This window comes from Diceros bicornis, chromosome X (assembly GCF_020826845.1).
Source record: "Diceros bicornis minor isolate mBicDic1 chromosome X, mDicBic1.mat.cur, whole genome shotgun sequence".
NCBI lineage: Eukaryota > Metazoa > Chordata > Mammalia > Perissodactyla > Rhinocerotidae > Diceros > Diceros bicornis.
Window position 1 is genome coordinate 32,782,226 of NC_080781.1, and position 13,165 is coordinate 32,795,390.

General features: G+C 37.9%; 1 protein-coding gene across 1 annotated transcript in view; it reads left to right on the plus strand.

Moving 5' to 3' along the window:
* The first annotated feature begins 613 nt into the window (after positions 1–613).
* The window catches only part of LOC131400861 (cytochrome b-245 heavy chain), a 32,542-nt gene continuing 19,990 nt past the window's right edge, over positions 614–13,165 (plus strand). Inside the window, exons 1-4 of the mRNA XM_058535629.1 lie at positions 614–710; positions 2,767–2,862; positions 4,184–4,294; positions 12,215–12,299. Of these exons, the coding sequence (XP_058391612.1) occupies positions 666–710; positions 2,767–2,862; positions 4,184–4,294; positions 12,215–12,299 (337 nt within the window). The 5' untranslated portion in view covers positions 614–665. The remainder of the gene's footprint in view (positions 711–2,766; positions 2,863–4,183; positions 4,295–12,214; positions 12,300–13,165) is intronic.

A 13,165-nucleotide genomic window follows, 5' to 3' on the forward strand; every position in this document is an offset into this window, starting at 1 on the left:
TCAAATAAATGTATTTATATACTGAATTTATATAAATATATGTGTGTGTCTTTGTGTATATATACACACATACATATGTATTAACTCACATATACATATGTATGTGTGTATATGTGTGTATGTACATACACACACACACACACATACATCCATAGCTTAGAAAATTGGCACAATGTAAGCATTCTGTAAATATCAACCCTCACTATTGTTATTATTTAGCTCAACAAGACTGTAAATGCTTCTCCAGCCTGTCAAAAAATATCATGCCTATTTAATTTTTTTACCCAGCATGAAATCATGGCTAGTTGGGTGACATTTTAAAAATTGCTACTTGATAACTGATTAGTCAAAAAGTTAATTCACTGTGTAAAATATATCTCATTAATTGCACTCTTATTTGTCTCTTCAGTTGTAGAAATAGGTTTCATTTCCCCCTATGTTTAGTTGTGATTTGATCGTTACAGACCCTTTTTCTGTAGTTTTTTTGTGATTTAAATATTTGAATTTGTTATGGAAACAAGCTTTTCAGTTGACCAATGATTAGCTAATTTCTGATAATATAAAAGGAAACAGATTGCCCCAAGTCTGCTGTTTTCATTTCCTCATGGGAAGAAGAAGCATAGCAGAGAAGAAAGGCAGACACAAAGCATTGCACCTCTGCCACCATGGGGAACTGGTTTGTGAATGAGGGACTCTCCATCTTTGTCATTGTAAGTAACAATGAGAAATCAATTATGAGTTCTCTGACTTGTCTGGGTTCTCTTGGGAACTAAAATAGAGCAAAACTTTTTTTTTGTCTATTTGTTCTGTTTGAGAAATTGCATTGAAACTGATTTACTGTGTGAACATATATCTATCTGTAAGCAGACTGAGTCCATTCTTCTAAACTTATTAATGAAAAAAATGTATCTGGGGGCTCACTTCACCTAGTTTATTTCTTGAGTTTTTAAGAGTATTAAATTAGCCAGCATCTCACAGAAGGAGTAGAAGACATTTCATGCTATTGATCCCTGAGTCTGCATTGTTTATTTATGTTTCCAGAGGTAAATTTCTCTATTTTTTATGTGTTTGTACCACTTAGAAAATGGGCAATTCAAATTTTATACTATTTTCCAAATAATAAGACTGGCTCATGTATGGGAAATTGGGCTTTATTTCAGTAATTACACCAAATATAATTGAAGTTCTCAACTTTCTTTTTAAAAGAAGTACCCTCTTTTTCTCTGAGGTAAACTTGATTTACTTATGAGGTTTATAAAAACTCAAGGGAAGGGAATTGAGATAAGATATCTAGACATATGTAGTGTATATATGATATACATTGTAATTATATATATATAAATCAATATAATCTTTCTTGAGAAACAATTTTTGTAAGTAAAAATATGGCTAATTTTCAAATAGACATGTTAGTTTCTTTAGTTTTTAACATAACAAAGATCAACTATTGTTTTAAGTCGGTGGTCTCAGGAGAGCAATCATGACAATTAGGAAGATAGAAATGTGATTCATAAATAGCCAATGAAAACATTATACAGATGTTAAAAAGAACACTTATGAATGGAACTTTTGAAAGAATTTATCATGAAGTAAATCTTGAGTCTTTGAGTTTTAGCGGTAGAGAGAAATTAGTGACACAAATAAAATAAAAACAACAAATATTTTGTCATTTAAAAAAATATATGCCAAACCAACATTCTAATGCAATATAGAATTCTTCTGAGGACTCAGAGCTGTTAACTTGACTTCTTATCACCATTTTAAGAACAGATTACTCCTATAGGAAACAAATTCAAATTATACTTGTGGCTCCTACTACAATTTTTCCCAGGAAATGACCTCCTTCTAAATTATACGCTCATATATACTTGAAAGTGAAGGCACGACTTGGAAAGCAAGAGTAAGAATGATAAGATTAGGAAATGGAGAAGTTGTTTTAGTACCTTCTTCTTTATAAAGAGAGACTGTTCTCAAGTGTCTATGGACATTTCATAGCTTCAAAGCACAGTTAAGAAAAAATCACCATGGAGCTGAAGGTAGAGGATTGGGCAGTGTCACCACTTGATGCAGTCAGTGCTGGGAATGAAATGAGCAGTCACAATGTAGAAGGGTCTCTTTTTTTAAAAATCCCATGCCCCTCACCCCCTCATTCATGCTCAATATCCCCTCCTTCAAAAGTTAAGCAAAACTTACCAAATAGAATTAAAGGCTTGACACTTTAGCTGATGAGACTCCCACTAGCTGGAGTGGGATGCTGTGTGGTGGACGGAGGTGATTGGCACCTGTGAGAGTAGAACACAATGTCCTACTATGTGGGGGACAGCATAGTAACATATTCCTTTCTCTTCTCTTTCTAAGAAGAGTCATCTGCTACCATCTATCCATCTATCTACCTATCTCTCTCTGTCTGTCTCTCTGTCTCTCTGTCTCTGTCTCTGTCTCTCTCTCTCTTTATCATCGATCTAAGGTTAAGAAGAAAAGAGGAAGAGAAAGAAAGGAGGGGAGATAGACTGATAATAACTTGGCATACCGCCATGTAGTAAAACAATCATGGGGAACAACACAGGGTGGAAGGTTTAATTACAGAGAAGCGTAGTGACACTATTATGGGAAAGAGCTGGTTCTAAGCTGTTTATACCCAGCTTTGTAACCACCTTTGTTGAAGGCTGGACTCGGGGAAGTCCTGACCCTGGTCTGACTCCAATCTTGTGTGAAACCTACCTGTTAAAACGTGAAAACTTCACACAACTATTTCTGTTTGTGCAGCTGGTATGGCTGGGGCTGAACGCCTTCCTCTTTGTCTGGTACTACCAGGTTTATGATGTTGGAGATAAATTCTTTTACACTCGAAAACTTCTTGGGGTAAGTATAAGTTTTATTTCATGCAATATTGACTGACTCACATTTCTAATCAGAGATTCTTGTTCGTATTCCTTTTAACATTTTAAGTAAATATTCTACCAACCCAAACACCACCATCAGCCTCATTCCCTCTATTACAAACACTTGGGTATGTCTTTAGGCCTTCCAGTGTGGGACAGACAAAAGAGGGTCCCGGTGACATCCCTACCCTCCCAAAGAACCACTGTGCCATTGTTTAGCTTAAAGGAGAAATCTAATACTAACTCTGGAATGGAAGGCCAGGTTGGAGAGATCCATTCAGGTATGACACATGTGGGACATATTCTGTAAATCTGATTCCTACCACTTTTGTGCATGGAGATCTGTGCTCCTAAGTGACATGTTATGAAATGGTCTTCAGAAAAGAAGCCTCTCCCTATATATGGAGCCTTTGAGGAACTTGCCCAAGGGTCACATTCATTGACTAGGACAGCTGAGTGAAGGCTCCTGACTTTCCTTCGTTCCCTTAGCATTCTCAGTTTCCTTGAACTGCCAGGGCTCTTCTTCATCACAAATGAAAATAATTACAATTACAGCTGTCCCCAGAGGAAATCATTTGTTACATCATGCTGAAACTATGAATTAATTACTTAATAATACTAATTATAATATGTATTATAAATCATATGTATGAATAATTGTAATATATAGTTATACTACATTATTATAATTTTTGTTAACTTAGTCAGATTGACACTGAGAAGGATGGATGGTTTCCCTTTGCTTTTCCCCTCCAAAATATGCAACTTCTTTAGGCATTACAAAGATAACAATTATAATTCCAAAGCATTACATCATACCAACTGAAGTTACTATTGAGGTGAGTCTAAGTGCTAAGAAAACCTCGTTTAAAAAGGCACAGTTTCTACACTGAACTCAAGTTAATGATCCGCATGCTTGTCTGCAACTTACTTTGAAATGCATCAAAAAATAAGATGAATTTATGGATGGCTAGAGGGATGGATAGATATGTGCTAAAGCAAGCATAGTAAAATGTAAAAGGTGAAACCTGGGAGATTGGTAAACAGGTATTCATTGTGAAATTCTTCCAAATTCTCTTTACGTTTGAAAATTTTCATAATAAAATGTCCGGGAGGAGGGGCAGATTAAAACATAAGGTCTTAGCAGGCCCTAAAGGTAAACTCTTGGCTCTGAAGGACCTTCCTTTCCAGACAAGTTGATGTCTCTGGTATGTGGGCCTCATGCCAGGAACCCTGGGGAATTGGTGGGGGTATTCTGTGCTCACAGGAGTCACCCTGCTCCCTAATCCTGCTTCTTCCAGAAAGCACTGCCGTTGGCCAGGGCCCCTGCAGCCTGCCTGAATTTCAACTGCATGCTGATCCTGCTGCCAGTCTGTCGAAATCTACTCTCCTTCCTCAGGGGTTCCAGCGCGGTAAGAGCAAACGTTTACAAAATTTGAGTTCCTCAAAATGTCAAAGGCCATCAAGCTAAATGCCCTTTCTTAGGAAAAGCAAACCAATGGTTTGTGAGGATTTCAGCCTCTGTAGAATATTTATGATCCAAGCCATGCCTGATTCTCTAGTTTATTTCTATATTATTTGTTGATGGAGCTCCCTGGACAACCATTTAACCCGGAACAGACATTAAAAACAGCAACCAATTAACCTATACTTCAACAATAGCAGTAACGCATGTGTGCATGCACACAGACACACACACACAGACATACATAATATAATATATGTGTATGTGTATATAAACAGGGCTTTATGAGGCTGACATGAAACTTGGGAATTAATCTTACAGTGCCATGTTTTTCAAAATTTTTAAGTGAGAGGAAATCTCTTTTGTGGGTAATATCCCAAGCAGATGGAATAAATGGGCAATGAGTCACACCATAACGAACGTGACTAAGAAGTGTTGGCTCCATAGAATTGGGGAGTTCAGAGCTTTCTAAATGCCCAGGGCTCCTTTTGCCCTCACTTCAACAATTTAGTGAGCCCCTAAATGTACTATGCTAGAAGAAAAAAAAAAAAGAATTATGTAGGAAGAATCTTCCTAACCTATAAATGCTATACAAATTTCTTACTGATATTCTTATACAAAAATGAGAAACGAGGAGCTTACAATCTACACACATACATAAATAAATACAATACAAAGCAAAATATGATGGGTCCCACAAAACATTCTAAATAAAGAAATCACAGGGAATCAAGGGAGAGGGAAATTATATTAGGTGGGGCAGGGGATGAAGAAAGGCTTCTTAGGGAAGGTGGTATCAGATATAGGCATATAAGGATAAAATAAGCATCTAGGACATGTAAATGAGACAGAAAGACATTCTACGTGGAGAAAATGGCATGGGCAAAAGCACAGGAAATCGTGAGGAAATCGTATTCTTGAAAGCCTTGCATGAGCATGACTTCTGGCTTCTTTTTGGATGTGTTTGCCATTCCTGACCACGCCAGAGGATAGCTCTTCCAAAGTTAGGGATTGATGCCCTGGTGGGACCCATTCCACTAGCTCATTAGTGACTAATAGCCTCTGTTTTTCCTTTTAATAAAGTGTATGTGTTTTATATTAAATAGAATTTTCAAAAATTACCTATTAAGTAGAGATCGTTTATAAAGGAGAGCAGTAAGCAGTCTACTTTGATGAGAATGTAGGATTGTAAAGGGCAGGCGTCAGAGGTAAGGTTGCAGAGAAGAGCTGGAGCTTTGCTGGTAAACTAGGACCTTAAATGTACAGCTGAGGAGTTAATACTTAATTTGGCAATCACTATTTTGGGGAAGGAAAATGATCTAAACTGTCAATAACAAGTAGAACTTGCCTTGAACTCTACCTTATTTTTCCTAGTCTTACTAAATTCGCATTGATCCTAAGAAGAATTTTTTTTCTTGAGTATCTATACAGCTCTTGATTTACTAATATAGGATTAGCAGGCTACAATTAACGGTAGACATTGATTACAAGGATTTCCAAATAATCTTCTCAACCTTAGAAACCACAAAGGTAAAATTCCATTTGATTGAAAGTTTTATTGATGAGCCAACTGTAAAGTACTGTCTGGTATATCGTAGTTGCCTGATGAACATTTGCCAAATGAAGCTCATGTACTGTAGCTTTTTGTTTTTAAGGTGATGATTCGTTTTTATTCTCCTCTCTACCCCCTGTTTGAATACTTTCTATTTAGAGGAAGTAAGCCCTGAGAAACAGGCAGCGGTTTCAGCAGGATGGCCCGTTAAGAAATCCTTGTTACCCCACAAGCCCAAATTGCAGTGTTGTTGAGCTGCCATGCCCCACGAGCAGCACATGGAATGGCTGCTTTTAGGCTTCTTGAGGCCCAGGAGGGAAGATCCTCATGAGTGTGTCTAAAGACAGGGATGAAATGAGGCTGCTCTTCAAATTGCAGAGAAGCTCAGCTCTGTAGCCAGAGAGACCTGTATATAAAAGAATATATTTTTTAAAATTAGCAGCAAGCAGCCTTCTTTTACAGATAGGGTGTGTCCCTCCTTCCGGATTTCCCAACCTGAAGTGTGAACTTTGCAAATGAAACTTCTTTTCTGATTGGGATTAAAATGAGTGAGCATGCTGTGACTAATGTTGGAAATCATAATAGCTGCCACTTATTGTCCTCATAGACCCCACCTCATGAAATCTGCGTATCAAGCCAGTGAGGTGGGGATGAAATTAAATGGGAGTGTTGGGATTCAAACCCAGGTCATTGTGCCTCCAGAGCCCATTCACTTTCCTACGTGCCACCTAAACTCGAAACTGTCTCATTGCAGTGTTATGGTCTTAGAAAGTCCATCATACATATGAACATTTCGGCATGCTGAATAACCTAGGCTACAAATGGCAAGGATGTCGTAACTTCAAGGATTTGTTCATAGGACATTATGCAAACTAAACAGTCACAGAACTTCCGTTCAGTTTTTAGTGGTCTTAATCATTTAGACTTTGCTTTATAATCCTTCTGGTTGCCTGGAGAAAGAAAGCCCTAGGGTTGGCCCACCCCATGAAAAGTAGGGGTAAAGACTCTTGGTCTGCTTTGTCGCGGGAAATGGGGAAGGATGGGGTTCAGCATACAGAAGTTCCCAAAGTAGCCTTAATAACCCCAATTTGCCATACAGAAACTAAGTTCTAACTGGATGGAAGTCCTATTCTTAAGATCAGAAAGAAACAGGAAGGCGGCAGAGTGAGCTCTTATCTGTGACTTTATATAGTCTGAGAGCCAGAGGCCCTCAACATGGCTCTATCTCCAACCATATGGTCTAGGGCAAGTCTCTTGGACTTCCTGTCTCATAGCTTTTTTGTTTTTCCAGCTGAAAAGCAGGTGAAATAATGCAAATGTGAGAATGAATATGACACTCTAAAAGTGTATTAATTGACTAAGCCTATCAACTAGTGAGTTGTCAGGCAATAAATATCTATTGAGTGCCAGCTATGTGCTAAGCACTGGGGACGCATGGTAAGTAAAGAGTAAGATGTGGATGGACCACAAGCTCAAGGAGCTTAGAGTTTTGTGGAGGAGATAGAGAATAAACATGTAATTTCAAAATTATAAACAGTGCTATACGAATAAAGTGGTACTCTTCATATTTATCGCATATTCTACTGCCACCAGCTTTGGAAATTATTGCCAACTTCTTTGCCTGAGTTCTGTAGATTCAAGGCTGCCTTTTTCAGTTTCTCCCAAATTGCATATAAATATCTAATTCAGATTCATTCATGGTGCATGTGGTGAGACCAGGTGTACCTAAAATAGAACTTTTGAGTTTCTGTAACATGGGTGTTACAGAAACTCATGTTATACCCCATTAAATATGCATTTATTTTTAGTTCCATTTCTCAATTTTTTGAATTTTTTTTCTTTCACAGTCTACATAGAAATCTGCTAAGATGACTCAATAATGTCCCTTGCGCTTGAATGTTAGTTTATTGAGTTGGCCAAGGCTGTAGGTGACAGTAACGGAGAAACTTCCCTTTAGAAGTCAATGGCCAAAAGCAAAGAGGTAATTCAGTGAGGAAGTTATGGAGCATGATGGCAGCTTGGACAATTTGTAGGTGGCTGACAATAATTCAGAAGTGATTCAAAAGCATAAAAACGGTGTCTGCTTGATGGGGAGGGACAAAAATGCCCTGGGCAGTCACAGGCAGCAACGCCCTTCCTTCCACCACCAACGGGCCATCTTGCCTCCTTTTCAGGAAATGGTGAGGGAATTGTATCTGGAAACCCTGTATAAGCATGACTTATGGCTTTACTTTGGATTATCTTGCCATTACTGGCCACACCAAAAAAGGGTAGCTGGGAAAAATTAGGGATTGGTGCCCTGGTGGGACCCATTCCACTCGCCCATTAGTGACTAATAGCCTCTGTTTTTCCTTTAAATAAAATATATGTGTTTCAAATTAACTAGCTTTTTAAAAAAATTACCTAAGATCAGAGTATTACTGAATGGACCTTGTATTTCCCAAGCATGTCTCTCCATTGTTGTAGCATTCAGTTTATTTTTCTGTAGGAGTCTGTTGCTAAAGCTGTTAAATGGCATCAAAATCTATTGTTTCACATTTTTGATGATCCATGTTGATGATGATAAGGATAGAACTATGGAGACAGTATAGAGACCACAACAAAACCACATTCCTTTTCTTCAAATTCAGCATGCAGGAGCCAGTATATTTTCCCCTAAAAGTTCCAAAACAATTTGTCAGGAAGTAGAAAAGAAAATAGTGTGACAAGTATAGATATGTGGGTAAATACTTCTCTACAGGTTTAGAATAATCATCTTAGATTCTAGGACAGTGAACATGTAATTCATTTAACCAAATAATTATTAAAGGATTTTTAAAAATACATGACATATTGCTCTGCATACAGAAGCTTACCTTCTAGCTAAGGAGCCAATCCATACTAGCTGAAAAGTAAAATAATGATACCAAAAAAATCAAATATTTATGAAACAGCTTTCAATGACTCTATGAAAGCGACCTATGAGGGAAGAACTATGATAAATATGTAAGTGAGGAAACTGAAAACTGAATACATTGGTCAATGTCACACAGCTGGGTGGTAGGGCTAGGATACAACACAGGTATATCTGATGGCAAAACTTGCTCTCAGAAATGTAATTCAGTACTGCTTTCTGACCCTACTGTTTCTCATGCTCTCGTTCTTAGGACTCCAATTGTGTTCCACCACTTCAATAAGGACTGTATTAGTTATCTATTGCTGTGTAACAAATTTCCACAAACTCAGTAGCTTAAAACAACCTCAATTTATTAGCTCAAAGTTCTGCAGGTCAGAAGTCCAGCATCCTGTGGTTGGGGTCTCTGCTCAGGGTATCACAGGCTGAAATCAAGGTGTCAACTGGGCTGAATTCTCATATGTAAACTTTGGGTAAAAATCTTCTTCCAAACTCATTCTTGTTGGCAAAATCTAGTTCCTTGCAGTTGCAGGACTGCGGTCCCTGTCTCCTTGTTGATGGTCATCCAGGGACCACTCTCAGATCCTAGATGTCCCTGTATTCCTTGCCATGTGGCCCCCTCCATCTTCAAGCCAGCAACAGTGCATCAAGTACTTCTTGTGCCTTGAATCTCTGTCTTCCTCCATCTCTGACTTCTAGACCCAGATTTAAAGGGCTCATGTGACTGGATCAGGCCCACCCAGATAATCTTTCTCTTAAGGTCAACTGGGGACTTTAATTACCTCTGCAAAGTCCCTTTTGCCATATAATGAAACAAAATTACAGGAGTGACATCCCATCATATTCATAGGTCAGGTCTTACCCACACTCAAGGGGAGGAGATGCTATAAGGTCATTGAGGATCATCTTAGAATTCTGCTTACCACAAGGACTCAAAGAAACTATGGAGGAACCTAGCAATTGGGAAACAGGAAAAAGATATTTCCCTAAAGCTGTAAAGAATACAAAGTAGTAAAACAATGTGCAGTACTTGAAATAAACACAAAAATAATGAGGCTATATAAGAAAACAAGGACAGTCAATTTTTCACCAACAGAAATGTAAAATAAGTGATTTCAAACAGAAACCCTGAGTGAGAGCCTGAGTCACTGCTCAGCTTTACCAGTGGACAGCTAGTTGTAGCTAATGCTATTGGTGCTCCACCCATATTTTCTCCACACTGACAGTCCCAATATATGGGGCAGCTGCCTCTGCAACCCCCAGTCATTCCTGTCTAAGGACTTTCTTTCAGCCCTCTCTTGGGGCAAGCCTGAAATGCCAGGGAGTTCATGTCCTGGGAACAGCCCTCAGGCAGTAATGGATGGAAGTTGGTGGATGAAAACCCAAACTTCCTAACTGCCCAAGTAAAAAACAAAAAACAGGGGCCAGCCCAGTGGATATCGGTTAAGTTCACGCACTCCGCTTCGGTGGCCTGGGGTTCGCCGGTTCAGATCCTGGGCATGGACCTACTCACTGCTCATCAAGCCATGCTGAGGCAGCATCTCATATAGAAGAGCTACAACTCTACAACTATGATACATAACTATGTACTGGGGCTTTGGGGAGAAGAAAGAAAAAAGAGGAAGATTGGCAATAGATGTTAGCATAGGGTCAATCTTCCTAAAACAAACAAACAAAACTCTAGGGCATGTTCTACACAGTCTCCCAGAGTTCCCTGATCAGAGAGCCCACTGATAGGATATGATAATGATAGCTGATACACCCTTTATGGTTTCCTTTCCTTCCCCGTCTTACTTCCCCTAATCTTGTTTTCTGTGATCATGTTCCAGATAGAGTACTTACACTTAAATTATTGTCTTGGGTTTATAGAATAATAGTGACTATATCTTTACATTTGGTTTCGTGGGAAAGGGCATGAACCTTAAAGAAGACAAATAGACTTGGATCCCAGCCAATGTGAGATTTAGCTTTAGTCTTCTTATTTGTAAAAAGAGGACAATAATACTTATCTCATTGCATTAAATGTGGTAATGATTATGGGTAAACTGCCTGGCTCACAGAAGGCACTCAATAAAGCCTTTCATTTTTCCTTTTTCTGGAATCCTCAGTGTCTTTCTTACTAGTATTTCTGCAGTTTCAGGAATCTGCTGTCCTGGTCCAAACAGCCTTCCCTCCCTAGATGTAGCTAACTGAGATATAGTGGAGTAAGCACAATTTTCCATGCAGTTATATTTTTTCTTTAAAAACAGAACATTTTATTAAAAATAAGTAAGCCAAATATTAAGTACCCTCATATTTAAATTGAATGCGCTTAGAACCAGATATTTATAATACCTAATTTTTTTTTGGTGCTTCACTCTGCTCTCCTTAAAAATTCTCTGAGTCTCTATGGCAGTACATCTAGTCTTGGGAACAAACAGCCAGAGTGAGCATTTGACCAGTTTTCAGGAGGGCAAAGCTTTGATTCAACCATAAACTAGATTTTTTTTCTACTTTGGGCATTGATCTGAATCCAGATTCAAACCCACATCTTCTGACATATGTCAGTAAGACAATTACAGTAAAGTATTGACCAAAATACTATTTTTAATGTCAAGGTAACCATCTGAGGTATGAAATATCAGAATATTGATATCTCTGGCATCAGATAGGCTGGGTTTAAATCCCAGCTCTGCCACTTATTAACTATGTGACCCAAGGCAAGGTAACCTCTTTATGCCTTTGTTTCCTCTTCTGTTATGTAATGATAATAAGAGGATTGTTGTAAGAATGAAATGAGTCAATGTGTGTAAAACACTTAAAGCAGTTCCTTGCATAAGCTCTTTGTAAATATTAGCTATTATTATTTTTGATATTATTATTTGGTTAATGATCTCCCTTGTGATGTTGTCTCTATCAACATGGGAATGTGGACACTTTTTTCTCTTCCCATAGTGTGTATGTCCTGGAAGGATGTTGTTCTAAAACTATTTACTTGTTCTGGAACTGTTCACTTGTCTGTATCTCCTTTAGACTGTCAGGTCTTTGAGGGCAGACCTATCCTTTATGAATTTCTATATCTCCTATTTATTGAATAAATTAATCTGAGCTAGAAACTATGTTGTTAGATATGTTTTCTGTCCAAATTTATATTTTACACAATTAAGGCATGGAATCCAGAAGAGACTTTTTATGTCACTGGTATGAGAACCTAAAACATATTGGTTAAGCCGGCTATGCCACTTACTGGCTATTTGACTTTGGGAAGATGACTACATCTATCTGAGCCTCAGTTTTCTCATCTATTGAATGGGTAGAATGGTATAGTTTTTAGGGTGGTTGTGAGAATTAAATGAGATAATATATATCTAATTCCTGGAGCAGAGAAAACCTTCTTGTTAACAATTACTATGTATTTTCATTCTTTTCCCCTTAATACAAAGTGTTGTTCAACAAGAATTCGAAGACAACTGGACAGGAACCTCACCTTCCATAAAATGGTGGCATGGATGATTGCACTTCACACTGGTAAGTTTATTAAGATATTTGAGATTGCAAAGAAAACTTGGAACCAGACAGTTCCCTTTATTCTTAGATACTGTTTTTTTAAATAAGACATTGGCCTTTATTGGTAGATTAGGTGGTGATTGGATATGTTGTATTTTTTGAATGAGTTATGTTAAAAAATATTCACCACTATTTCTGCCATTCCAATATTAAGATTTATTCCTTCAAGTCTTAAAACGTTTTTTATCTTGGGCTCTTCTGATAAAATCCCAGTGTCTTCACCCTTTTCCACTCTTTTTAATATCAAAAATGTTTGTTAGTCCACATATGAGAGCTTCTATTCATTCATTTTTTAAAAATACTTGGTTGAAGGGCTGGCCCCGTGGCGTAGTGGTTAAGTTTGGTGCACTCTGCTTCGGCAGCCCAGGTTCGTGGGTTCAGATCCCAGGCATGGACCTACACCACTCATCAGCCATGCTATGATGCTTTATATGTGGCAACCCACATATAAAGTAGAAGAAGATTGGCAACAGATGTTAGCTCAGGCCTAATCTTCCTCAGCAAAAACAAAACAAAACAAAAACTTGGTTGAACATGTAGATTTGTGGATTTCTTACAGTAAGCCTATAGGGGCCACAGCCCATAAGTTCAGAATCCCTTAAGATAGCCCCTATTAGCTAAAGACTTTATTATTATTATTGTTTATATATATATACAAATGTAGATGTATATACACACATAAAGTAGGTATACGTGTGTGTATATATATATATATATATATATACACTATATACTATGTGTTATTGTTATAATTATTAACGTGGTAGTGTTGGCACAAGAAGGGATATATCTGGGACCCTTATCAAATCTTCACTTATTCACTTAAT